This window comes from Trachemys scripta, chromosome 17 (genome assembly GCF_013100865.1).
Source record: "Trachemys scripta elegans isolate TJP31775 chromosome 17, CAS_Tse_1.0, whole genome shotgun sequence".
Taxonomy (NCBI): domain Eukaryota; kingdom Metazoa; phylum Chordata; order Testudines; family Emydidae; genus Trachemys; species Trachemys scripta.
This window is the reverse complement of record NC_048314.1, coordinates 10533078-10560938: the sequence shown is the minus strand read 5'-3', so window position 1 is coordinate 10560938 and position 27861 is coordinate 10533078. Positions and strand designations below refer to the sequence as shown.

The following is a 27861-nucleotide window of genomic DNA, read 5'->3' as shown; positions in this document are numbered from 1 at the left end:
ACAGAACTGCAGTGCCAGGGAGCTGGTCCTGGAGAAAGGCGTATCTCAGGGGTGGCTAAACCGCAGCTTGCGAGCCACATGCGGCTTTACCTGTAAAAGTGTGGCTCGCAGAGTCCCCCCACCCACCCTCACCTCCCCCGTTCTCTGCCTGCCAGACTGGTGGGGGGAGCCTGGGGCTTCTGGCCTGTGGCAGGGTGGTGGGGCTGAAGCCCCTAGCTGCACCACCCTGCCGCAGGGCAGAAGCCCTGAGCCCTGGCAGGCGCACCCAGCTGTCGAACTTCTGGAAGTGTACTGTATGCGGCTCGGAGAGTCAGTACGTTTTTGGCCACCCAGGGTGCATTTCTTATAACTGTTCTCTGGCTTCTTCCTCCGCTTTGAACGGACGACAAAACCCCTGTTGAGAGAACACCTCGGATCCCCAGGAGCTGTATGTTGTTCTTGAGCTACTGTACAGTTGGAGGATAGTCAAGGGACCTTGTCTTTCAGGGATGAGGTCCTCTGCCTTTCATTGCATAAGAAACCTGAGGTCCTGTGTGTGTGTGTGTGTGTGTGTGTGTGTGTGTGTGTACACACCATTCCTCTGTCTCCTAGCTTGCTAAAAAGAAAGACCGGGTTTACGTAACAGCCCTATCCCAAGGGCTATGCAGTGTTTAAAAACACATTCTAATAAATATCTTGTGTTTCTATTGCACATCTCATCCAAAGATCTCAAAGCACTTTATAGCCAATAATTAATTAGGTCTCACAACTACCCCCGCCTCTGAAGGAAGGGTAGTAGTATCATAAGAATTACCCTACTTGGTCAGACTAAGGGTCTTTCTAGCCCAGTATCCTGTCTTCCGACAGTGGCCAGTGCCAGGTGCCCCAGAGGGAATGAACAGAACAGGTGATCATCAAGTGATCCATCCCCTGTCATCCATTCCCAACTTCTGGCAAACAGAGGCTAGGGACACCTAGCATTATCACATGTTATCATTCTGTATATGGGGGAAATGAGGAACAGACATGGAGCGACATGCCCAAGGTCACCCAGCAGATCGGATGCAGTTTTGGGGATAGATCCCAGTTGTCCTGGCTTCTAGTCCTTGCTCAAACCACTAGAGAGAAACTCGTTCCTCTCACTCTAAGGTAGTCTGCCTGTTGTGCAGTGACATGGGACGTGCGTTCAAATGCAGCTCTGTCGTGAGTGCAGAAACTGAACCCCGGTTGTTTTTGTTGTTGCAGAGATGTCTGGCACTGTGGCGGATATTTCCTTGGTGCACTGGAAGCAGCAGTGGCTGGAGAACGGCACCCTGTATTTCCACGTCTCCATGAGCAGTGCCGAGCAGCTGTCCCGGGCCACCCCACCCACCCTTCAAGAGCCTGCTGAGATCGTGGAGGAGCAGATGCACGTTCTTCACATTTCTGTCATGGTGAGTGAATCCTCCTTCTCTTCCCTGCCCAGTCTGGGGGCCAAGAGGAGCAGCTGGGAGGGGCTGGTGGCCGGACGGGAGATGGGGGCGTTAAAAGGATGATCGGCCGGTTTGTCTCAGTCCAGCTTCCAGTGTGCAAATGTCTATATCCCCTAGACATATCCCATAGCGGCCCCTGGTTACTGGGGTTTGGCAGAGCAAGGCAAATGACTGAATGGGCCTGGAAAATGAGTTATGCCTGTTTCTAAAGGTAATTCTCTCCAGGGCAGGGTGATCCAGACGGACGCCTCCCTTCCCACTGTGTGCTGCGTATGGAACGCTCAGGGGCTGTCGGCAGAATGCTTCTCATCAGTGTTAAGTTCTGGCACGTGACAAGTTGGTGGGGCGAGTTAGTGTCTTGGTGCTTTTTTTTTTTTTTTTTAAGCTGACGCCTACCCAGCACGTGGGTGTCAACTGTGGACTGATCCTGTGTTGTTTTGTCATTAAAAACCAATCTGACACTTGCAGGGTTCTGGGAAAGCCATTTCCACCTTACAAGCATTTGGATCAGTCTGTTTTAGGTACTGAGGCCTCTGTTACCATTGGATCCGTGTCCTTCTCCTTACAGCACCCTGTGAGACAGAGGAAGTGCTATTCTCCCCATTTTACAGATGGGATCTGAGGCACAGAGAGACTCAGTGACTTATTTGCCCAAGGAAAGTCTGTGGCAGAGCTGAGAATTGAACCTGGGTTTCCCAAATCCTGGGCTAAAGCCCTAACCACTAGGCAATCCTTCCTCCCTTAGCTGTTGTGGTTATGTTTGTGTTGTTCCTTCATTGCTGAGTGGCTTTGCTGGGTTGAAAACATAGACTGCTGAGAAAGTGCCCTCCAATGCATTGCACGGCAGAGAATGCACGGAAAGGGCAATTGTAGGAAGGTATCTCCAATCCATGCCAGTTTAATGTACATGTTCATAGCTCAGAATTCGTGCATTGGTTCAGAACTCGTGCTTGCTAGATTTTTCTGGGCTACTTGAATCCTTGTTTTCCACTTGAGCAGGGACTTGCTCTGCTTTCTTAAAAGATCAAACCTAAGCAAGTTAATTAAATGCATTACAGAAATGGGTTGTGGATTTAGATGGGACATCAAGTATAGGTAACTGTAAAAAGATATATTGCATTGAGACGTCTATATGAAGAGAGAGTGAATTGGCTGGGACTGCATAGAGAGGAGAGGAAAGAGGGCATGATAGAAGTATACATAACAACGAATGGGATGGAGAAGGTAAATTGGATGCTCTTATTCATAAGCAAGGGGACAGTCAATGGAACTGAAAGACGACAAACCTAGAAACATGAAAAGGAAATCCTGTTCTTTCATAATGCGTAATTAACCTGTGAACCTCATTGCCACAGTACATCATTGAGGCCAAGAGCTTAGTTGGATTCAGAAAAGGATTAGACATTTATGTGGATAATGAGAACATCCACAGTTAATGTTAGAAGGGATCAATTTTTTAAAAGCAATATAAACGCTCATGTTTCAGGGCATAAGCCAACTACTAAGTGGTCAGGGTTTGGAAGACACTTTTCCCGTGGGCAAATTTATGACATAATTGCACCTTCCTCTACTAAGCAGAGTTGGAGGGAGGACGTGGTCCAGGAGGGACCGTTGGTCTGATTTGGTGTGGTAGCTCCTAGGCACGTTCCTGTGTGGAATAGCGTGGAGGAATCGAGCAGAACTGAGTGAAACCCCAGTGCAGGGTTTCATTACAAACTTGAAACTTTGCCCAGTTTGGTTGAAAGATTCATTAACTTTTCAAGTGAACCCGGGCCAAGTTTTGAGTGAACGGGAGCAGATAGATGGTTTTTGCCTCAAAACCATGTGAAATTTACAGCTTACGCAAAACCAGGTGAAACGCTTTGTTTTCAAAAGAGATTTTTCAACTGAGGGTGTGTTTTGCTCAAATAGCCGTAGGGCTGGTCTACACTCAGAAATGAAATTGAGTCAGCTACAGTGCTCATGGGTGTAAAAAAAATCCACACCCCGAGAAGTTGGCTCAGCTACGTCGAAGTCCCATTTTTACAGCTCTAGGGGGTGGAAGAATTCTGCTGCTGCCCTAGCTCCTGCTCTCAGGGAGGTGGATTCACTACAGCAACGGGAGAGCCCGTCCTGTCGCTGTATTAAGTTTCTGCACTGACGTGCTGTAGCAGTGCAGCTGTACTGTTTTTAGTGTAGACGCAGCCTTAGCTATGCCCTGCCTTAGCCCTCCCCCACCCTAAACCTACATCCCAAGGCAGCCTGATGTACGTGTTGTACCTCTTCTGCTACTCCAATAAAAGCCACATAACTATCCCGTACACTCCCTGCTGTGTCATCTGCCAGACCCCAGCCGCTGTGCTCCCTCAATACCTAACCTCTTGCCGTCCCCAGAGATAGACTTCTCCGTCACCTATTCCGCCTTGCCGTTCTAGTTCAGACCACACCATTTCATTTTCTTGCCCTCCTTGGTAGGGCCCTACCAAATTCACGGTCCACTTTGGTCAATTTCACCGTCATAGGATTGTAAAAATGGTTAATTTCATGATTTCAGGTATTTAAATCTGAAATTTTACGGTGTTGTAATTGTAGGGATCTTGATCCAAAAAGGGGTTGTGGGGGAAGGGGGGTTGTATGGTTGTGTTGTGTGTGTGTGTGTGTGGGGGGGGGGTTGCGGTACTGCTACGCTTATTTCTGTGCTGCTGCTGCGGGTGGCTCTGCCTTCAGAGCTGGGCAGCTGGAGAGCGGTGGTTGCTGGCTGGGAGCCCAGCTGTGAAGACAGTGCCACCACCAGCAGCAGCGCAGAAGTAAGGATGACATGGTGTGGTATTGCCACCCTTCTGCATTGCTGTGTGCAGAACTGGGCCCTCAGTCAGCAGCCGCCGGCCGCTCAGCTCTCCAGGCAGCGCAGAAGTAAGGGTGGCAGTACCGCCTCCCCCCCTAAAATAACCTTCCAACCCCCCTGCAACTCCCTTTTGGGTCAGGACCCCCAATTGGAGAAACGCTGGTCTCCCCCGTGAAATCTGTATAGTATAGGGTAAAAGCACACAACAGACCAGATTTCACAGGGGCAGACCAGATTTCACGATCCGTGAGGAATTTTTCATGGCCGTGAATTTGGTAGGACCCTACTCATTAGACTTGCTAAACACCCTCCTCTCTCTCATTCCACTTTATGCCACAAAATCCAATCTCCCCTACCCACCCTCTTTGTAGGCGAGACACATCCTGACTGCTATGCATGAGAGGTTCTGAGGCCACCCCCATAATCCCCGTAGGAGACGAATAGCAACTGCGACCCCACCCCTTCTACACACACTATCTGTGGGACCCATTCGCCAGCAGGCTAGATAGAGCTATGATCTCACCTGCTTCACCTAGGGACAGGAGGGAATGGGCATGGCATGGGCTTATCTTTCAATCTGATTTAAGGAGCTGTGCTGTTTACCTTTACTTGTGTGCACATTCTGTGTCCGATTTGCAGCATGGTAGGGTACCGGGACAGAGTTAAGGTTGCCTGTGGAATATCTGCGTCTCCTGACTTTCAAGCGTTTGGTGGGATTGGGTGATGGCACTTTAGGAAGCGCTGTTTGTTTGACTGAATGCCACCTTAAAGAAACATTTTTCTTTTGGGTGTGTGTTGATCTTGGTGCTGCTTATGCACTGCGTGGTTTTCTGGTAGCCTTGTTCTCTGCCTGTAAAGCTGGAGTGTAGGCTGAGATGCATGCAGATGTATGTTCCGCGTTTGCTGCACTTGTGGTAGACGGGGTAGAATCGGTGCTCGAAGTTGGGAGGTGAACTTCATGGAACCGAGAAAGCCGGGGGAACTCGGGCAATGCGGCAGTGCCGGTCTGAGCTGTGGAGCAGAGTGCAACTCATGGGGGGAGTGAGGATAGCATCGTGCAAATGAGCTGCAGGAGTGATCCAATCACACCTTCCATTTAATAGTACTTGGCATCTTTCACAGTTGATTTTCCTTTATCCCTCACGTAATCTTCTGGTGCTCCTGGTTTTGGTTCTTTTGAATTATATTCTTAATGCAGTGAAAGCGTGAGGAACTTTTATCCTTTAAATTCAGCTAATTGTCTTTACACTGAACTACTTCCCCGGGGAAGGGGAGGGAGGAGGCAGCAAGGGGAGAACCAGAGCTCAGTTCCCGGAACTGGCAGTAATGGGGAGTAAGAGCTGCTCCTGATAGGAATGGATAAACATCGGGGATTGCCTGTAAGGTTAAGAATGGGGATACATTTGATGGGTACATGTGGCTGTATTTCTGTTCATTGGGGTATGAATACAATCCATGAATACAGTGCAGCAATTACCCAAATCCAACTTCTGCTGCTAATGTTCCCCGCTCAAGGGCATATTTAATAGCAAAATAATACTTGTTTTTTCCCCCTCACTGTTTTTCCTAATCTCTCCCCAATGAGACATAACATTAATTACCGCAGTTAGAGGGAATTCAGTCTCCATTACTGTCTGCCACCCCTTTCGTCTTGGCTTGAGCATCCAAAATTCATCTCCTGAATGAAAAGAGGGGAGGGAAATATGCAGGACTTTTTTTTTTTTTTTTTTTTCGCGCAGTGAAAAATAAAAAGGAATCAATATTTTTGTCATTACGCCTGTTGTGTTTTTTTCCATAATCTTCGCTGTCATTTGGGTTTAATTGTGTTGTTTCCTCGTGTGTGGAAGTAAATCTTATCTGTTTTGGATTAAAATTCAATGAAGGTCACAGCGGCTCAAAAACTTACCAGGCTGCAGCAATTAATGTTCATTTGGCTTTGATAAATTGGAATGTTCCTCACAATAGGACTGGAGTGGATTTCACAAGCAATAATTCTTCCATTAACTCAATGATTCCGTGCATGATGGAGCATCTTGTCACTGCTCTGTTTGTCATCTGTCACTTCAAGGATCTGGGCATATGCCTGATATGATTTATCATGATTATTGGGGCTGCTTGTGTCAAAACATTTAAAACCACTAATTATTCTTGCCCTGTAAATTGCTGAATTAAACAAAACACGCAATTCCGTTTCTCCCCCCTCCAGCTTGTTCCCCTGTTTAATTATCGTTCTGGGCCACTATAAATCCACGCCGAGAGCCGCTTTTAACAGCATCTGGCTCGGAGATGGGTCTTATTTAGGGGACTCCAGGGGCAGCGCTGCAGGAGCTGGTGGAAGGAGCATGCTTAATCTCTACAATGTAGCTCGCTTGGTTCTCAGTGCTTCTGTTGAGCACATTATCTATTGTACTTTGTGTGGCCTCTATCTGAGCACCTCGCAATCTTGAGTGTATTGATCCTGATGTGGTAGGGCACATTGTACATGTGGGAAACTGAGGCACAGAGAGACTGTGACTTACCGAAGGTCGCCCAGGAAGTCTGGGGCAGAGCAGGGACTTGAACCGAGATCTCCCAAGCTAGTTGGAGTGGAGCATCATGTTTCACATGCGAACTGCCATGTAAGCAGAGCCCATCACCAAAGCCAGCATTGGTGGTTACAGCCCACAAGCCAGGTGGATTCAGGTTCCTGGTGACTGGAAGTTGAAGACACTGGTACCTCTCAGAAGGATCTGGCTCCGTCGTTGCCTGCTGGCCGGCTCCTGAGGAATGTTGGAAGCCAAATCCTGCCGGCAGGATTCCTTTCCCTCTGCTGCAGTAAGGCCCTTGGTGATGCTGAGAAATGGATTCGAGAGTAATAATGAGTTCCTCTTTGAGCAAAAGGAGGGCAGGGCAAGAATCTTCCCAATGGTGGAGGGGGAGCAAAGCGGTAAGTCAGCCCTGCTCAAAGCCACCAGAATTGTGCAGGGTCAGAGCCTGAACGCAAAGTTCAAAGGGTCCCTGGGGAGGCGAGGCGAGGCGAGGCATGCACCCAGGTGTGCAGCCTCCAGGTAGGGATGTGCTTCAGGTAAACACCACCTGCACTAGTCTTGCTTCAACTCACTGTCCAAAGCCTGGAGGCTAAAACCCGCCTACCAATTGGACAGGTGCAATGGCTCGTTCCAAGAAACTGGTAAAGCAGCCATTTCTGAACCCTGCCAGCTGCAAAAGGACCTTGGTCACGCATGCTATAGGCTGGATTCTGCCCTCCGCGACGCTGCTGTGAGAGGAGCGACTCCACTGAAGTCAGCGGTGCCATGGAGGGGCATGTGCAATCAGATGCTGGCACTCTGCACGCAGGTGTGTGTTTGCATAGACAAATTTATCCACTGACTCAGCTGGGTTTATTGCTGGAATGTACTGGGCTCTTATTGTCTTCGGGGAAATGTAACAGGCAAATTCACTGCGTTGTTTCATCTCCTTCCTTTCTCCCTACTATGGAATACATGAGTGTCTGGAATAAAAAGCAAACCAGCCTCGTCAAATTTCCCACACCCACTTTCTGCCTGGCTGTCATTGGCGTTAGCCAGCTAGCTGCTGGAATCCAGTTCTCCCGGTGGATTCTGTTCTACTTCAGCTCTTATTTATACGTTACCATTTTTATTACTGTTCTTATGTATCCTGATGTTTCCCTAATGATCAGTCACAGGGGCTGTGTTCTGCCAGCTTCGGAGATAGGCATAAAGTGTGCTCTTAAACATTTCACTCTGATTTAGCAACCTCTGCCTGCCTGCTGTGAAGTGTAGTCTGGGGACAGATGCAGTGGGCCTGATTCTACTTGCTTGAATACCAGTTTCACTTCTGTTTAACTCCACTGACTTCATTGGAGCTGATCCTGATTACACTGATTAGTGAGATTAAAATCCTGCGAATGCCAATTGTCTCGTATCACTGCCTTGTGGGTCTGGCTTTGGGGTTCCTGCTTTAACATGTGCATAGGAGTTGGTGGAGTTATTATTATTATTTTTTTTAAAGTAGATACAACCTCATTTCAGGATCTTCCTTCATGCAGGCTCCCTGCCAGCATCCAGCTCTAGCCATGTACATTAATTTGCATTTTCATCTGTGCACCATATTGCAACAACTTCCATCCCACACAGAGTGTGTTTTCTGGAGGAAGGCAGCTCTCAGTGAAGTTTTCCCTTTGAGCTCTGCTGGGGCCAAGTACCTTGTGTGGCTTCATGCCTGTCCTGCATGATCATTCTGATCAGTGATTTTAGTTTTCCCCCAAGCGCCTGTTTTTTCAGTTCTCAAATGCTGAGGGAGTCCCTTGCATTGTACGCGTTCCTCTGAAGTTTGAACTATTTGCAGTTTTTGTCCTGCTATAACTGTGTTTGGGGTGGGGTTGTGATATTTTACCAATGTAGCTATATTGGTACAACCCCTAGCGTAGCTGCATTTATACCAGTATAGTTATTCCCCTCCTGATATGTGATGATTACTCTATACTGGTATAAGCATTGTTACCCCTTTTTGACGCAAGTGGATAGTCAACATTTGGGGCCTTGTAGGTTGATTCTGCTAGAAAGAGAAATTGATGGTAGAGCCAGGAGAAGTCCTATTTTCTTGAGCACAGAAGCAATCAAACAGCAGGAGACCATTCCTTTGTTCACCGTTCCAAACCAGCCTTTCCAGCCATCCTGCTGTGCCCCAAAAGCCTCCTTTCTTAGTTTTCTGTCAGGGCCATGTTACCAGCACTCCTGTTACCGTCTGCTTAGCTTTCTGGTTACTTTAGTCTCTGCCCGCCCTTTCTCTCTCACGTACACAAGTAAACAGCGCCACTGATCCAAGCTGTAGCATTGGGCCACACGCTTCAGCTTCTAGTCAAGGTCTTCCATGTACCTGTATGTTGGATCCTTCTGCTGTTGCTTCAGCCATCTCTTTACATTTACCCTGACGCTGTTCCCAACTTATGCCCGGCCCATAGCAGCAAGGTTTGACCCAGCCCACAACATGTTTACACTGGTCTAACTGTGTCCACGCTAGGGGAGCTGACGGTTGTTTTAACTATTCTGACTTTTAGTTGAAGTGGTGGAACTTTTGTGGACACACGCTAAGTGAATGGATCCAGGACATCCCTGATTTTTCTGGAGTGTGTCCAGTGGGTTAGCTTGCATGGGACAAATGCTCCAGGTCGTTCTCTGCCTGAGGCTTTATTGAAGAAGTTGTACGTTGGCTGGCAGAATCCCCGAGCTGAACGCTCCCATGTTTTGGGCACTTAACAGGTAGCCTGTTGTCTCCGGAGTCCTCTATATTTGTTCTCCTCCTCTGAACACTAGCTGTCCCGAAGGAGACCCCCTGCCGAAATAGCTCAAAGCTTGGCCTTCTCGATGTGTCCCTGGTGTCCTTGGCTGCTGTGTGGAAGGGTCCAATCGAAGTAGGGACACTCAAGCCCCCTCCTCTTGGGGGAGCATGTGCTTTTGTGCTGCTGCCTGGCTTCTCGGTGGCAGCATCAGAGCGTCTGTCAGCCGTCTCCGTTGGAAGAAATGATGTAACATGAATAATGAGGTAATGAAGAAGGCACAACGTCTGTGTCATCATTTCTTCACCAGGAGGTCAACTAGATTCATAAAACATGCACTTCCAGCCTGTGATATGTGTAGGAATTAATTAGGAGAGGGAGAGCATTGCTGCCTCAGCACATCGCCTTATCTGAAAGTTATAAAAACCAAACTGATCGCAAATAAATGAGCTTCCTCGTTCCAGAAAAACCCCCAACACCCACCCCAGTTCAGTGCCGGCCCCGTGCGAGAGTCCTGTCCCCTCTCCCAGTTACTGGGGATGGGGGAAAGAGCGTATAGCCCCGCTTACAGATGGGCTGATCATCCTCCACGGGCAGCTGCGGCACTCTGCAGCGTTAAAAACCAGGCCATTGGTATCTGTCCCAGATGGAGATGCCATTAGCATCCTCATCTGGGCCCCAGCTGGGTGTGCGCTTAAGTCCTTCCCTCTACCGCTTTGCAGAACTGAGGCAAAGCGGTAGGGGGAAGCCCAGGCGAGGATGCAAATTGGACCTCCTTCCAGACGAGATACTAATGGCTCAACTTCCAGTGACGCCGTGTCTCTGCACTTCTCATTGATAACAGTGGCATTGGCAGGAGCTCGTTGCACTGGAAGTTGGGCTATCCCCATCCCTAGCCAGGGACAAAGCTGCTGTTCACTCGGGGCTCTGGTTGGGAGCTGTACGCGAATGGGCACTGCATTCAGCTGTGGGGGCTGCAACTAGACCTTGGTACAGGTGGGCACAGAAATCCCATTCCAGTTCACTCCTTCTTACGTCAGCTCACAGCCCTGACGTGTCTACCCCCGCCACCACCTGATTTGGCTCATGGGGCTTTTAATAGAAAACACGAAGACATAAATGGATCCTCCCGCAGATCATCCCACAGATGAGGGGAAGGAAAGTAGAAGTACCGCAGAGGGGAAAGAACAGATGAAATCAGACTTCAGCAGCTTGGTTGAGTGAAGCAAGAAGAAAGCTGTCCAGTCTCCTCCCTCTAGAGCTGTCAGTAGCATGTCCAAATCTGTCTGAAAATTTCCATAATGTTCCATTAACCAACTTTTTGGGGGTTGAGGAAGAAGCATCTTTCTGATTTTTCCCATCCTTTATGAAGACAGCATAAAACCAGCGTTAAGTGTAATTAACGAGGTGCTTTTGCATTGAGGGAATTAATTTTTTTTGGATTTGTCTTTTAAAGCATCATTCTGGTGACAGAGACACCTGTTATGCTAATAACTTTGCACCAGCCTCAGTAGAGGCCTTGATGTTTTCTACCGTAGTTACTCTGAATACATTAAACACTTTGTAGCATTCTAGTCTCGCAGGTTTTTTTCCTCCGTTAAAATATGTAACTGGAGTGCTCAATTTGCATCCCCGATAGAGCAGGGGTGAATACATTTTAGTCCATCCACCTAGGATGTACCTAGACTGGGCAGAAAACCAACTTTCTCAAGACATCCCCAGAGCAACCAATACTAGCAGCCGTAGGAAGCATTCGGGAGATGCTTGTTTATGCAGATAGGAGCAGGTGCGTGGCATGCGCTCCCAGTCGATGCACGTTTAAAAGACGCAAGCGCTGGCAGAAGAATGTTATTGCAGGGGAGCTAATCAGGCAGATGGGCTTCAGAAGGGCCAGGGGAATGAAGTTGGGATGGGGCAGAACAGATATCCAAGGAGTAGAAGCAGCACTTGGAGCAGTATTTTGACGGGGGGAAGCAGACATTGAGATGCCCATGGTTCTAGAGAGCGCTGAGAAGCGGGGATTCACACTGGGCACTTTATAGCCGTACCTTTCTACCTATAGTGCGAACTTCCTTATAACAGACTTTATAGTTACATGGTCGTTCATTGGGCTATTTATTAAATGCTGCATCTCAAACTCGAATCTTAAGTGTGGCCCTGAGGTTGGGAAACAATCGCGGGTCCACAGTGTTTGAACTGTCACTTGTACGGCAGACTTTCGTCCGCAACTCCCTGTCTGAGCCTCTCCTCCTACCTCTGCGTTTGAGTGCCCTTCGCCTTGCCTTATTTATTTATTTTGTATCGCATCAGTGTCTAGAGGGCCTAGCTGAGATCGAGGCCCCATTGTGCGAGGCGCTGTATAAACACACAGCGAGTCCTTGCCCCAAGGAGCTTGCGGTCTAAATAGACAGACAGAGATGGGGTGGATGGGGAAACAAAGGTGAAGTGACTTGCCCAAGGTCACACAGCACATCAGTGGCAGGGCTGGGAATAGAATTCGGCAGAGCCACTACACCATGCTTACCTCCCTTACCTCTGAATCTTTTCTCATCCTACCTTTGTCACCTACATTTTAGTGTGTTTTGCCTTTGGCTTCCTCCTTTCCTTGGTCACAGTTCCTCCTCGCAAAGGAAGCAGAGGGAAAGGGAAAGGAAGGCATCGCTCTTGTCACTTTCATTGGCTGCTGGGCTCATGCCTGACCAGAGCTGTGGGGCCGTGAATGCAGCATACCGTACTGGCCTTGCATAGAAGGGTTATTCTCTGCCTCTGATACAGGATCCCAGCCAGTCCTGCTGAGCTGCAGGTGTCTCAGAGAAAGCAATTCTGTACAGGAGCTTGGTGCTAATCGTGTGTGTTATGGATGAGTGTAAGGAGCCTAGAGCATGTGATAGGCACCTTTGGTGTGTTGGAGTAACTGCAGAGAGATTCTGCAATCAGTGGCCTAGACTTCATAATTTCAAACTGCCAATCTCAAAACTCCCTGGGACATTGTCTAATAATAATAACAGAAAATGAAGCCAAACTCTGCTTAGTAACTACAAAACCAGCCACTCAAATAAAACCTTCCCTCCTCCTCCTTCCTCGCAGAAGAAAATCCAGAAGGGAAAAGTGGTGGGGAAAAAGCAGTGACAGCAGAGCAGTAAGTGTTGCACACTTGCATACATATTCCTGGTGCTGAGCTCTGAATAGGGGGGTGACTGCACAGGCGAGAGGTGACTACAGGATATACCTGGTCTGATATAGTCTTTGCACTGTAAACTTGGTTGGGCGTCAGAATGGCTTTTGGAGGCATGCCGGATTAGCAAATCGGTTGGTTCACCGCTGCGGAACCTCATGTTAAGAGACACTGTTGGGTCGAATGTGCCCCTAAAACGACCCTTTGTAACATCTCCCTGAAATTGAAATCCAAGCAATTTCCAGTGGAAACCAATTTCTTTCCAGCGTGGTGTTCTGTGAAAATAGCACCATGCGCTTCTGTGTTTCTCCTTGCTGACCAGATTGACAGTGCTCCGTTTCGTAGTAAAAAAAAATATTCTTCCGAACTGCCAGCCCTGCAGTGTCGGCCTGAGGTCCCCCATCATCACCAGTAGTTTGGGTCCTGCGGGCTACGTCATGCCCCCGGTTATGCCTATGTAGCCATGTTGTTGCCAGCAGCAGACTTGCCCTGATGTAACTGACTGGAATCTAGCAATTGTGCTGATGAAGCTCGTGGAGGAATAGACGGCAGCTCTGTCTCCTGCCTGTGCTCACTCTGCAGAGCTAATGGGAGTAGAAAGCCGGGGAAAAACCAAACCAAACCTTTCATCAATCACTAAACTCATAGCTGAATCTAGATATGCACACAGAGCAGATCAGTTGAGTAAGAATGTACCTTTTTACATAGGCCGTGTCTGTATTCAGTAACACTGGTATAATGAACGATGTGATTTAAAAAAAAAAAAAAAATTAGTTGAGCAAATGAAAACCCCCATGTAGATGTTCTTGTTTCAATTTAAACTTGACTAATTAATACCAATTTAACTCAAGGTGAGATCAGTTGATGCAAGCCAAGCTCAGATTGAATTACGAGTGACAGCACGAGGCTTTCACAAACTTAACTACGTTGGTTTAAAACCGCACTGGTTTCACAAAAGGCTTGTCTACACTTGAAATACTACAGCGGCACAGCTTCAGCTTAGGGCTGGTCTACACTAGTGGGGGGATCGATCCAAGATACACAACTTTAGCTATGCTATTCGCGTAGCTGAAGTCAAAGTATCTTAGCTCGACTTACCTGGCCGTCCTCATGGTGGCAAGTCGACCGCCAGGGCTTCCCCGTCGACTCCGCTTACTCCTCCTGCCGAGGTGGAGTATGGGCGTCGATTCGGGGATCGATTTATCGTGTCTAGATGAGACGCGATAGATCGATTACTACCCGCCGGACATGGCCTTAGACACTACCTACGTTGACGGGAGTAGTTCTCCACCTCCCCAAGAGGTGGTAGCTAGGTCAACAGAAAAAATAGTCTGTCAACCTAGCATGTCTAGCCTGGGCTTAGGTCAACTTAATGACGTCACTCGGGGATGTGGATTTTTCAGACCCCTGAGCAACATAGTTGTCAACCTAACTTTTTAGCTAGACCAGCCCTAAGGGTGTAACTTTGACTATAGACAAGGCCAGTCTCTTTGGTACAGAAATACCCTTTAAACAAACATTCCCACTGAGGGTCTCCAACCTGCAGAATGGTGCTGGTGTATGAAAGCTTGCCGAGGAAATGGACTAGAAACCAAAGTGAAAGTGACTAGCATACTTTCACTTTCCAAGCTGAGAAAAGTGGGGGACCCCCCCCAAAAAACCGCAAAATTCTTTATTTTAGTAACCTAAGCGTTTAAGCCCCTAGATAAGGGCTTTAAATCAGAGATAATGTTTGACTAGACCTTGCTCCCATGGGAAGTCAGTGGCAAAATTCCCGCTGACTTAATTGGTACCAACTTCAGGCTAAGGATGGTTGTTTTTAACTTGTTCCTGTTCCTCCTCAACTTTCTGTCCCCCTCCCCTTGCCTCCGATTGCAATCAGGAACCCACTCTGTTTTAGCCTTGGAAAAGTCTCTGTGAATTCGGAGGTGCAGCCTTGCACTCATTGCATGCCACGAAGCGAATAAACAATTACATTTATTTTAAAATCCCGTTATCTAAAACTCCCAGAAAATAAATATATCGTTTTATAAGCAAAATGGTCCAGATGGATCGGATTTACTCCCAGCTTGGACGTAGCCCTGACTCCACCGTCTCCTTCAGAGCAAGCGTTCAGCGGTTCCAAGGTCAGACGGGATTCATTAACTTACCTGCTAGGAAAAGAAGAAAGCTTTGAGCGCCAACGTTCAGTCACTGCTGGGACAGACCTTAGCAGAGTCCGCACAACCCCCCAATTCCTGTCAGGCTCTGAGACCTTGTGTTGAATTGTTCTCTTAATTCAAATACGGGAAATAAAGCAGGAATTCTCTTCTCTCTTCCCCTTCCCTCCACCCCAACCCCCTCCTCTTCTATTCCCTCTTGCTCCTAATCAGTCAATTAATTGTCAATGGTCAGCACATCCAGGATGATGAGAGCTGCTCTGTATTTGAGGTCCCTTCTTCCATCCCTGCGTGCGGAGGATCTGGCCCCGGACAATGCACAGCAGGGGCAAGGGGAGATCCTTCACATGGCAAAGGGCCAGGGCTGCTGATGTGGAGATCCTGTGATCTTGTAACACAGCTGGGACCAAGAGGCATTTGTACCTATTAGCCAGATGTCCTTACTTTTCTCCCAGCGTGTTTCATTCATTTCGTGTTCTCCATTGGTGGGGAGAAGCCAAGTGGGTAAAGCAGATTCACATTATTTGGGGTTATACTGTGCATATTTCCCTCCCAACCTCCTGCTGCCTTGGGTTCGGGTTCTTGTACGGAACTCCCTGCAAACCTCTTGAGCAAACTTTGGTCTGGATGCATGCAAACTGGCTGCTTCCCCGTAGTCTTGTCACACAAAGCTCCATAAAGCTGGCACATTTGAAATCAGGTGGAACTTGATGGCGACCGCAACAGAGGGCTGCATCAAAGGGCATTTTCTGGGGAGCAGCTGGGGTGGGGATGGGGGGGCGAGTAAGCCCCAAAGCAAACTTCAGGGTGCAAACCGCTGTGTATTGAAAGGGGCAAGCTTCGCCTAGCTCAGAGAGGGAAGCGTGAGTATTGTGTGGGGATGACAGGTGGCGCTAAGGCAAAACTGAGCAGCTGGGTAACCCTGTTTGAGGTGGATTGTCGAGTGCAGTGGCGGCGTGGTGACCATGTGCAGCATGAAGTTGAAATGGGGTACGACTGGCTGGCAAGCACTTGGCCTGCGTTAATGCCCCAAAGAGAGAGACTGTAGGATCAAGCTGCAGGCTTTGCTTGGCCTCTCCATCGTTATTCATGTCAGCGCTGGGTCTGTCACACACTCTCTGCCACAGAAATTAATGACTTGAACTCTGTGACCTGCTCGCGCGATGGGATGAGGCTTCGTAGGGCCGCACAGCGTGACAGTGATCCTGCCGGGGGTGGAGCGGGCAGAGCGCCAGGTGCAGGGGAGAGCTGCTTCTCGGCTGCAGAGGTAGTAAAGCCGGAGAGAGGAGGAGGAGGGTGGGGGAAAGGTAAGGGCAGGCCGAGATCCTCTGCACTTGCTGCGTAGGTTTCTGTCTGTGTTATCAGGCTTGAGGTGGAGGGGCTATGCCTAAATCACGGAGAGCCAAAGCTGGTTTTTCAAGAAAGCCGCCCTGCCTTGCAGCCTTTGGTTTATGATGGCAAAGCCTCCTCTGACCACCGTCTCCCTTGCTTTGCCTGGCCCCCGCTTGCTCCCTGTGGCTGTTCTGGGAGCGTCCCGCTGCTAGAGACAGCTTGGCAAGCCGTATGCCTGGGGGAGCGCTCTGTGCTGGAATGGGGGCCAGGCTGTTTGGGGAGGAGGGTAAACGTGTGCCTAGGCATCGCCTGGAAGGAGAACTTCAATGCTGAGTCCTCGTCCCCCCAAGTGCTCCTCTTGGCCCCTCCGCAGGCTTATTGCTCCGGCAGCTGCCAGCTAAGAACAGTTTTTAATTCTCCTCTCTGGCAGTGAATGGACTTCGCTCCTCGATCTCCAGTTGTGTGGGGGCGGGCGGAAGAGGGGTGCAGTTCAAGCTGTTCCAGGACCTGCCTTCCTCTCTCCTGAGGGCTGGATTCTCACCTTGCAGCAGGGACATTCTTCTCCTCCCTCTGCTGTTCGCTTTGTACAGGGAAATGTCTTTCCTGGCTCCTGCTGTCCCTCCGCCGCCTCTCCCGGGCAGACTTTCTCTCCAACTTCCCTCCGTGACTGTCCTGTTCTGTGGTGCACTTGAGGCTCCCTGTAAGTGGATAGAACCGGGCACCCGTTACGAGTAGGCACTTAGCAAACTCCTCTGGGCTAGCCCCTGCTTTGGACCCACTTGCCACCCGTTCAATGCACCTTGCTAGTGACCTGCCATCTCTTTGGTATTCCTGGCTGAGCCCCCCCACAGCTCCGCCTCTGCATCTCAAGCCTGACCACGGAGAGCTCCCTGTTGTTCCAGACCTGGCTCGCTCTCCTGCCTGGTGGTTTGCCCTGCAGCTAGCCATTCCCGAGGGATTAAATTAAGAACCCAGGACTCCCGAGGTCAGAGACTAGCCCGTGTTGCGTGCGCCAGCCTCCGGGGTTGGACAGTGATAGCATTCCCGCACGCAGCGGCTGCGCCCGGCGGTGTGATATGCAAAGGAGGAGGAGAACGGCATCAACAGATAAGCAATGTGCCACGCATCCCCCCTCCCCCATCAGCTTTCATTTTAATTTAAAGCGAATACACTTCATCAGCCCGGGTCTCGCCTGTCTTCTGCCTCTCTCTGCTGGTACTTGATATCTTGTGACTGTTCCCGTATGCACAGGCCTTTCCGTGCCGGGCTCCGGTACAGCAGGGCGCCTTCTGCCACGGAGATAAAACAAGGCTGTTTAACGGCGCATGCCACTTGGAGCTGAGGCTATCAAAGCTGCGACCCTGGTGGGAGATTTGTGCTGCTGGGCCGAGTTCGAGTTGTCCCTGGGTTTGATTGCCTCTCTCTCATTGCTTTCCTCCCCCCATTGTAAATGGCAATTAAACGTCGCTGTGTGTCCTTCTGTTCGAGATGTGCACTCCCGCCTGCATGCTGCTCAGAGTACTGAGGATGTTACAAGCAGAATTGGGGTGACCAGACAGTAAATGTGAAAAACCGGGACGGGGGTGGGGGGTAATATAAGAAAAAGATCCAAAAATCGGGACTGTCCCTATAAAATCAGGACATCTGGTCACTCTAAGCAGAATGCTGCCTACTGGACATTGGTTAACTCCTTTCTCATGCAGCTCCATCCTCACCTCTGGAGGAAAGGAGTGCTGCTCTGAATGCTTGTGCTGGCTGTCTTGCCAATTGGAGTTGTCACGTTCTTGGTGCAAAATCCTCCCACCCATCCTGCCGAGTACCTGGGCCTGGCTGAGAGGCTGCTCACACAGTGATGCTTCTCTTCCCCATGCCACCGAGGGAGCGAGGGGCGCTTGGCTCAGACAGAATGGTTTCTCTTGAGGGTGGAGTTCCCGCTGCCTGCAGGCTCCTAGCTTCTGGGAGAGCCGGGTGGGCTGGAGGACCGGTGTTGCTGTTGAGATGCTGCCTTAGAAACACTTGAGACAGGCCCATTTTAAATTATACTTACATGCCACTTATTCCAGGATCCAGAAGAGGTGAGTCGGTCTGGGTCCCAATTTTACAAACGGGATCGGCGTGACCAAAAGGTGAAGTGACTTGTTCAACTGCTCGGCCCTGGGCCGAGTTGGGAGAGAACCCAGATCTATAACTTCCCAGTCCCCATTTTAACTCCTGGGCTGTACTGCTGGAGGAGGCTTGCTTTGCTCAGAGACGATGCTTGCAGAGGGTTAAACACCTGGTCTCCATTTATTACTGACGGGTATTGCTGTAATGCCTCCAGACACCATGGGGATTGGGGTCCCATTGTGTTAGGTGCTGACCATTCACATAACGTGGGACAGTCCCTGAAGCTCTGAAAAGCTTAAACTGTAGATAGACGAGACACAGACAGGATAGGAAGGGAAACTGAGGCACAGAAGGAATGTGACTTGCCCAAGGTCACACAGCAGATCAGTGGCAGAGCTGTGACTAGAGCCCTGGTCTCTGGAATTCCAGTTCAGTACCCTGACTCCTAGGTCGTACTGCGCTTGGTACCCCTCAGGGATCAGGCCGGGTATGTGAACTTGGGACTCCAGGGGCCTGGTTTTCAGATTAGTTCTCCTGTGCGCCTCCTGCCCTGAAAGCCAGCCAGCTGAGGGTGCGGTCTGTCTACACGTTGCCACAGCTTGGGCCCCGGCGTGGCTGCACAAACCTCAGCTATCCAAAACAATTTTAAAAATGCCCGGTTCCATGTTTGCACGCTTGCTCCTTGGCAAGCCGGCCTGAGTGGGTGGGTGGAGGATCCAGTAGCCACGCTGTCGTTTCACATATCCCTGGGCTTTCACCGCTGCCCTGGCCAGGTGCGCTAGCCTGGGTGGCTGCCCTGGGTTAGGAAGCAAGAGCCCTAAATTGGCTCTTTTCCTTTCTCGGTTAAAAAAAAGAAACCTGCTAAGCACCTCATCTCTATGGCTGCTCCCGCTCCTTTCCTTCAGCTCTGATCCCTACCACGGGGGCTTTGTCTCTGCGTATCACTGGAGAAGGGAACCTTCTGGCAGGTGACTGCTGAGTCCCTTGAGCAGAGCGAGGTAGAAGCTGAAGGTGAAAGACAAGCAGCTTGCCACTGCGCTGTGCCCAAAGTAAGGCCACCGGAGGAGGAAGGGGCAGTGTTTGTGGGGCCCCTGTTGCCTGGTGGTACCCCACAGGCATGGCTGGTCTCTCCCCGCCCCGCCACACACCCATTTTGCATGCTTCTCTTGGCCCAACGTCTGGGTTCTTGGCTGTGACGCTCTGGAAAGGGGGAGGGTAGGAGCAAAGTTGATTGGTTGGCCTCCTGAAGCATCCCCCGAGACCACGGTAGTGTGCGGCTGTTGCCCCACGGATGCTGCTGGGAAGGACGAAGGTTACAGCATCTCAGGATGCCCGTCAGCAAAGACGGACTAGGGCACGTGGGCCAGGCGGAGTGTTTGGAGAAGGAAGGTAAAACCTGGGCTGGGAGAAGATACTATTCACTTAACCCATTGTGTGCACTCCCTTCCGTCTCCAGTCAAGGGCGGTGACCTTTACTTCTGTACCAGAGTGAAGCCACCTTGGAGGGGAGAAGTTCTGCATTCCATGGGTCTGCATTAGAGGAACTGCAGTGTAAATCCATATCATAGATCAGATGCAGGTGCACAGGCAAGCCCCCTTTGTGAGAAAATGCTGGGTAATGGTTAGAACTAGGGACTGCAAAGCTGGAGACCTGGGTTCTGTTCCTCCCTTTGCCACTCACTTTCTGAGCGAGTTTGGGCCAAGTCACTCTGCTGCTGTGCCTCAGTTTTCCCATCTGTAGAATAGGGATAATTCTCACCTGGCTCATGTCATTCAGTTGTCTTTGTCAGGGAACTGATTTGTGAGATCAAGATACAGTCCTCCAGGGCCAACGCAAATTTTAACAGAAGTGATACCAGAGGATACCAGACTGCCACTCTCACCACCCTCCCCTGCAATGCTGGTTGCCAGAGCTCAAATTGGAGCAGTGCATCACATATGAGAGAGTTGTCATCTCTACCAAGCTGCCATCTTGTGTTCCATAATCTTGGCTTTCATATTTTTAAGGGGGTCTCTATCCCCATATGGCTGCAAAGATAATCTTGAAAATGTGAACCATGTGTAAGAGGTGCAGCCATGCTTGCCTGAGTCTGCAGAGAGCCTGAAACGATACCTCACAGAGGCATGAAACTGCCCTTTTCCCACCGAAGCGTTAACTCAAATGCCCCATGATGCTGATTTCAATGTTAACATGAATTGGTTCACTGAAGTTCCTAGCTTGGAAGGAGGAGAGGATCATAATATGGAGATCTCACAATCTCCTGGTGTCATGAGTGGGCGGTGGTTGGCAGAGAGCCATCACTTTCTCCTTTCCCACAGCTGAGAAGGAGCCAAACCCCAGGAACCCAGTAGCCCAGCAGAGCCTGTGTGACTATATTTAGAACATAAGAACAGCCAAACCGCATCAGACCAATGGTCCATCTAGCTCAGTATCCTGTCTTCCAATAGTGGCCAGTGCCAGATGCTTCAGGGGGAATCAACAGAACTTGGCAATTATTGAGTGATCCATCTCCCCTGTCATCCAGTCCCAGGTTCTGGCAGTCAGAGGTTTAGGGGTACCTGGAGCATGTGGTTGCATCGCTGACCAGCTTGGCTAATAGCCATTGATGGACCTGTCCTATGTGAATGTATCTGATTCTGTTTTGAATCCAGTTATACTTTTGGCCTTCACAACATCCCCTGGCAGTGAGTTCCACAGGTGGACTGTGTGTCGTGTGAAGAAATATTTCCTTATGTTTGTTTTAAACCTTCTGCCTATTAATTTCGTTGTCACTCCTGGTTGTTATGTGAAGCGGTAAATGACATTTCCCTATTTACTCTGTCCACGACATTCATGATTTGTATAGACCTCTATCATATCCCCTTAGTTGTCTATTTTCTAAAATGAACAGTCCCAGTCTTTTTAATCTCTCCTCATATGGAAGCTGGTCCATGCCCCTAATCATTTTTTTTGCCCTTCTCTGTACTTTTTCCAATTCTAATATATCTCTTCTTGAGATGGGGTGACCAGAACAGCATGCAGTATTTAAGATGTGGGCGTACCATAGATTTATGTAGTGAGACTATATTTTCTGTCTTATCTAGCCTTTCCCTAATGATTCCTAACATTCTGTTAGGTTTTTTGACTGCCACTGCACATTGAGCAGATGGTTTTCAGAGAACTATCCACGACTCCAAGATCTTTCCTGAATGACAACCATTCATTTACACCCCATTGTTTTGTATGTACAGTTAGGATTATGTTTTTCGATGTGCTTTACTTTGCACTTATCAACATTGAATTTCATCTGCCATTTTGTTGCCAAGTCACCCAGTTTTGTGAGATCCCTTTGTGACTCGTTGCACTCAGCTTTGGACTTAACTACCTTGAGTAATTTTGCAGCATCTATAAACTTTGCCCACCTCACTGTTTACCCCTTTATCCAGATCATCTATGAAACTGTTGGTCAGCATACTCCACTATTTGCCTCTCTCCACTGTGAAAACTGACCATTTATTATTATTATTCTGTTTCCTATCTTTTAACCAGTTACTGATTCATGAGCGGATCTTCCTTTTTATTGTCTGACTGCTTCCTTTGCTTAGGATCTTTTGTTGAGGAACCTGGGCAAATGCTTTCTGAAAGTCCAAATACGCTATATGCTCTGGATCACCCTTGTTTGCTTGCTTGCTTTGACACCCTCAAAGAATTGTAATTGAGTAGTGAGGCATGATTTCCCTTTACGAAAGCCGTGTTGACTCTTCCCCCCAACATGTTATGCATCTGAAGAAGTGGGTTGTAGCCCACGAAAGCTTATGTTCTAATAAATTTGTTAGTCTCTAAGGTGCCACAAGTACTCCTGTTCTTTTTGAGGATACAAACTAACACGGCTGCTACCCTGAAACCAAGATGTTGCGTTCATCTAGGTGTCTGATAATTCTTTACTATAGTTTCAACCAATTTGCCTGGTATGAAGTTAGGCTTACTGGCCTGGAATTGCCAGGATTGCCTCTTGAGCCTTGTTAAAAAATCGTCATTACATTAGCTATCCTCCAGTCGTCTGGTATAGAGGCTGATTTGGTAGATTACATACCACAGTAGTTCTGCAATTTCACATTTGAGTTCCTTCAGAGGTCTTGGGTGAATACTATGTGGTCCTGGTGATCTAGTACTGTTTACTGTACCCAGTTGCTCCAAAACATCCTCTGACACCTCAGAATTGTTACCTAGAAAGAATGGCTCAGATGTGGGAATCTCCCTCTCATCCTTTGCAGTGAAGACTGATGCAAAGAATTCATTTAGCTTCTTCACAACAGCCTTGTCTTCCTTGAGTGCTGCTTTAGCACCTTGATGGCCCAGTGGCCCCACTGACGGTTTGGATGGCTTCTTGCTTCTGATGTGCTTAAAAGTATTTTGCTGTTAGTTTTGGTGTCTTTTGCTAGTTGTTCTTCAAATTCTTTTTTGGCCTGCCTAATTATATTTTTACACTTGACTTTCTGGAATTTATGCTCCGTTCTACTTTCCTCAGTAGGATTTGACTTCCAATTTTTAAAGGATGTCTTTTTGCCTCTAACCACTTTTTTTTACTCTCTTTAGCCATGATGGGGGTTTTTTTTTTTTGGTCCTCTTACTGTTGTTTTTTTGTTTTTTGTTTTTTTAAATTCAGGGTATACATTTAGTTTGATCCTCCTATTACGGTGTTTTTAAATAGTCTCCATTCAGCATGCAGGCATTTCGCTCTTGTGACTGTTCCTTTTAAATTCTGTTTAACGAGCTTCCTCATTTTTGTGTAGTTCCCCTATTTGAAGTGAAATGCTACTGTGGTGGGTTTCTTTGATATTTCCCCCTACAAAGGTGTTAAATTTAATTATGTTATGGTTGCGATGAATGAGCGATATTCACCTCTTGGACCAGAGCCTGTGCTCCACTTAAGACTAAATCAAGAATTGCCTCCCCCTTTGTGGGTTCCAGGATCAGCTGCTCCAAGACGCTGTCATTACATACACAGTCTACTCCAAGTAGGATGACCAGACAGCAAGTGTGAAAAATCGGGACGGGGATGGGGGGCAATAGGAGCCTATATAAGAAAAAGACCCCAAAATCAGGACTGGCCTTATAAAATCAGGACCTCTGGTCACCCTAACTCCAAGTAGCATGGCATTTGGGTGCCTTAAGTGGGCAGGGCTTTTTCTATGGGCAGCATTTCCAATTTGTTCCCTTCTTGTAGCAGTCACAGGGTAGGGTAATCTGCTAGAGGGCGGCACCAGGGGATGCTTGTGCTTGATAAATTTACTCTGTTTTCCCTGCAGCGGTCATTGGAGGTGGGGGAGGGTTCTTCCAAGCTGCTGAGCGGCAGTGTACCTCATTGGCATGTTGCTGAAATGATGTTCCAGCTGACCCACTCCAGGCTGTTCAGCTTTGCCTGTAGGTGCTTTCAGGGAGGTGTGTGCGGGAGAGAAGACAGGTTGTGAAATACCGCCCCAGGCACTGAGATCTGTCTTGTCTGCTGCTCAGTCCTGGTGGAGGATAGCTGGGGAAATGGCAGAGGGAAAATTCCATTCCTGGAGTCGTCATGCAACTTTTGAAGAGACCTCTTCCCTTTGGCTTGCAACTAGATCCAAGGTGGCAGTGGTCTACTCTGCTAAAACAACAATTGTCCTCTTTGCTAATAAGGACAAAGAGCAGTGTCTGGGGCCCCAAAATAAATGTCTCCCCCCCCCCCATTACATTTAATCAGCCAAATGCCTGGAAGGAAAGAGGAATAACTGGGGAGGGGGGGAATAATAAAAAACAGCTTGTTAAAAGAAACTTGCTGAAGTTATTAGTGGCAGCTTAAACCCACGTTGTAGTGGAGCCATTGCTAGGAGTATAGAGAGGGGTCGGGGAGTTGTATCCACCCCTGGAGACGAGTTTCTTTGGTGAAATAGTTTGATTCTCAGTCCACCAACCACTTTGAAAGAGCAAGTGGACCATGTAATCACCCACTTTCCTTCCACTGTCTGTCCTTTGAGCCACAAGCAAAGAACATTGGGATCCAGTATGGGACTAGCTGCTTTAGTTGGGAACAGCGCTTGCTTCTATAACTCTCCTCAGCTTCTTCTCAAAGCACAAAAGCCAGAAGTATTCCCCCGTTTAACAGATGGGGGAAGTGACTTACCCAAGGGGATACAGCAGGTCGGAGATGGAGCTGGCAATAGAACCCAGGAGTCCTGACTGCCTGTTCTGTGCTTGATGGTATATAGCTTCTGTAGGAGGCTTGGGATACGTACTGCAGGGGAGAGCCGAATGCAGAGGGAGTAAAAGCAGCCATTTTGGGGACTAGCCCAGGGAGAAAGGAGTTCCGGAACTTGAGACTGGTGTCTCAGGCAAAGCTCCAGTTAAAATCAAAAGAGAGTTCTGCCTGTGAGAGGACTGCAGGATCTGACTAAATCGAGGAGAAAAACAGGCAAGGGCAAGATATCCCAGAGATGCTCGTGGAGCCGGGGCGATGGGAGTAGGAAGAGGAGATGAACCCCTGGAGCAGCTGAGATGGGATCAGAGAAGCAGTCAGTCCAAAAACACCTGATTCTCCTCCTGCTCACCTTAGCGCCTACCTCAGTTGACTCAATAAAAAAAATAGCCCGGGCTTATGTGGCCTTGTTCCTTTCTTCCAGGTAGATCAGATTTCTAACAAGGAAATGTTGTATGTATACCATTAAGTCCGACGTGGATGGCAGAAATTTCAGGGATAAGGCATTCTTCTTGCAAGAAGGTCAGTCTGAGGTCATGCTGGGGATGGAGGCGGGCAGTAGACAGATCTCCGCTTGTCCTCTTTGCTCCTGTCTTCTAGGCCATTGGTCAGGGACATCCCTGGAGCTCATTTCAGTGTAGCAGTCTGCTCAAGTTTCAATCACAGTGTTGCTGCTGTTAGAATAGAGGTCCCAGCTGAGATTCGTGGTTCTGGGTGCTAAATGTGCACATAGTAATAGACACCCTGTGCTCTGAAGAGTTTGCCATCTAAATACTCAAGACAGACAATGGGTGGGAGCAAGGGAGTATCATCTTCTCCATATATGGATGAGAATCAAGGCACAGTAGATTTAAATAACTTGCCCACACACAGAATCTGGGATCGAGCCAGATCTCTGGCATCCTCAGACCAGCTCCTCACCCACGAGACCAGAACTTCCATCCTGGAACTTTAAGGCAGCTGTTCTAAGGTGCTTCCCTTTTGAACTCCCCTCTTGGCATCTTCTCTGAGACATTTGTCCCCTCTTCTTGGCAGATGCCCCTGCGTCGTCCTCCTACCTTCGCCTTTTCATGATAGTCCCTCTGTTAACTACTCCCAGACCCCTCTCCTCTGTGCTCATTCCCACCATCAAGCTGCTCCCCTCATGACAGCACCTCAGGGCTTATCTACATGGGAGATTGAGCAGATTAGCTCCCCATGTGGACACATTTATTCTGGAACAAGAATGTCTCTCTCTGATTTTAGCATCATCCACTTGGGAGCAAGTCCTCCGTCTCCACTGAGTAATCCATAAGATTCCGTGGAGGAGATCCCAGACCTCTTCTGCCCTGACTCTCTCTCTGCAGGGTTAAATGGATGTGTCTGTGCTGGGAAATGGTTGGAGGATAGACCTGCATGTCTAGACAGAGAATTTCAGCAGCAACTCATTCCACCGCCGGCTGCGCTGGGAGGATTTGGCCGTCGCTGTGCGGCTGCTGGTTCCCCGCTGCGCGAGAAGGTGTTAATGACTTTTTAACACTGTGCAGTGGCAGGCAGATCAAAGCACGGGGCGATGAGATAATGTTTGTTCTGACCATATAAATAGAATCCCAGGTTCTGGCACAGGGGGGTGTCTCCTGGAGAGCTGTGGCTGCAGCCTCTCTGCTCACAGACTCGGTGATGTCTCTCACCTTTAAAAACTTATCTCCACGGTCTGAAAATGTGGTTCATTTTTCTGGTTGCTCTGTGTGTTTGGGGGAGGGGGGAGCTTTCCTTCGAAGAGGGATCTCAAATGCTTTATGGACTAAACCCAGCATTAATGTAATGCGGCCAGCTCTGGGGCATCGAGCAATGAGTGAGCAGTGTACAAAACTGGACAAATTGGGGCCAAGGCCAGTAGACGAAGCCCAATGCCAAGAGGTGCTGTGGGATCGTTGATATTCTGACAGAGCAGACGCAGTTTCTGCTGACAGTCTTTAGCATTGTTCACTGCATGGGTCTTGGTTGATCTGCCTTGGAGAGAGGGATGGTTGAGTCTGCCCAGCTGGTCCCAGGGTTCGCTCACAGAATGGGAGAGATGAGGGTCCTCTTCCTAGGCTGTGGACTGAGTTTCTAGAGCGAGGCACCGTGAACTGCTGGAGCAGTTTGCAAAATCCCGGTGAGATCCTTAGGGGTGGATGCCTTACCCCCGCCTTCGTTCACGTGCCAAGGGCAGGAGGTGCCGTGCAGACTGTACACAGTGTTCATTGTCAGATTTGGAGATATTCTTATTGTTTCTAGGGCTCCAAGGCCTTATGTGCCAGTCCCTAGATGAACAGGGGATTTGGGTTTGGAGGGCAGAGCCTGGCTGGGCTGTGTCACTCCTCATTAGAACCGGTGGGACATCTTCCATGAAAACCCAGTGGTCCAGGCGTTGGGGGGCAGGAGAAATGTCATGGAAACGGTTCTCTCTCTCTCTCCTGACTGGCTCTGTTCTCCACAACCATCCTCCAAGCAGTTGCCTGGTGTGCTATTGGCTCAAACCAGCCCTGAACGCATTGCATGCTATCTGACAGCACTGGGTTTTGCCATATCTCACTGGAGCACGGGCCATTCTAGTTTCCTGCTTGATGCTATGGAAGAATGTTGACCAATTCACTTCTTCACACTGCCACTCCCCAAAAACTGTACCTGTTGATTTGGGCAGTGCTGTTAAGGGGTGGGGGGGAGTCCTTCTAGCATCTAGCTCACTTGCCATGTGCTTCCTTCGCCTTTGCCTTTGTTAATGGTGGCAACGGACTTAGAATCAAAGAATATCAGGGTTGGAAGGGACCTGAGGAGGTCATCTAGTCCATCCCCCTGCTCAAAGCAGGACCAATCCCCAACTAAATCATCCCAGCCAGGGCTTTGTCAAGCCTGACCTTAAAAACCTCTAAGGAAGGAGATTCCACCACCTCCCTAGGTAACCCATTCCAGTGCTTCACCACCCTCCTAGTGAAAACGTTTTTCCCTAATATCCAACCTAAACCTCACTCACTGCAACTTGAGACCATTACTCCTTGTTCTGTCATCTGGTACCACTGAGAACAGCCGAGCTCCATCCTCTTTGGAACCCCCTTTCAGTTGAAAGCAGCTATCATATCCCCCCCGATTCTTCTCTTCTGCAGACTAAACAATCCCAGTTCCCTCAGCCTCTCCTCATAACTCATGTGCTCCAGCCCCCTAATCATTTTTGTTGCCCTCCGCTGGACTCTTTCCAATTTTTCCACATCCTTCTTGTAGTGTGGGGCTCAAAACTGGACACAGTACTCCAGATGAGGCCTCACCAATGCCGAATAGAGGGGAGTGATCACATCCCTCGATCTGCTG

General features: G+C 48.9%; 1 protein-coding gene across 3 annotated transcripts in view; it reads left to right on the top strand.

Annotated features, from left to right (window-relative positions):
* Nucleotides 1-1226: 1226 nt before the first annotated feature.
* Nucleotides 1227-27861, top strand: part of ASTN2 (astrotactin 2) — a 542812-nt gene continuing 516177 nt past the window's right edge. For all 3 annotated transcript variants that reach the window (XM_034793415.1, XM_034793417.1, XM_034793416.1), the window contains exon 1: nucleotides 1227-1412. In XM_034793415.1, coding sequence (XP_034649306.1) covers nucleotides 1227-1412 — 186 coding nt within the window. The remainder of the gene's footprint in view (nucleotides 1413-27861) is intronic.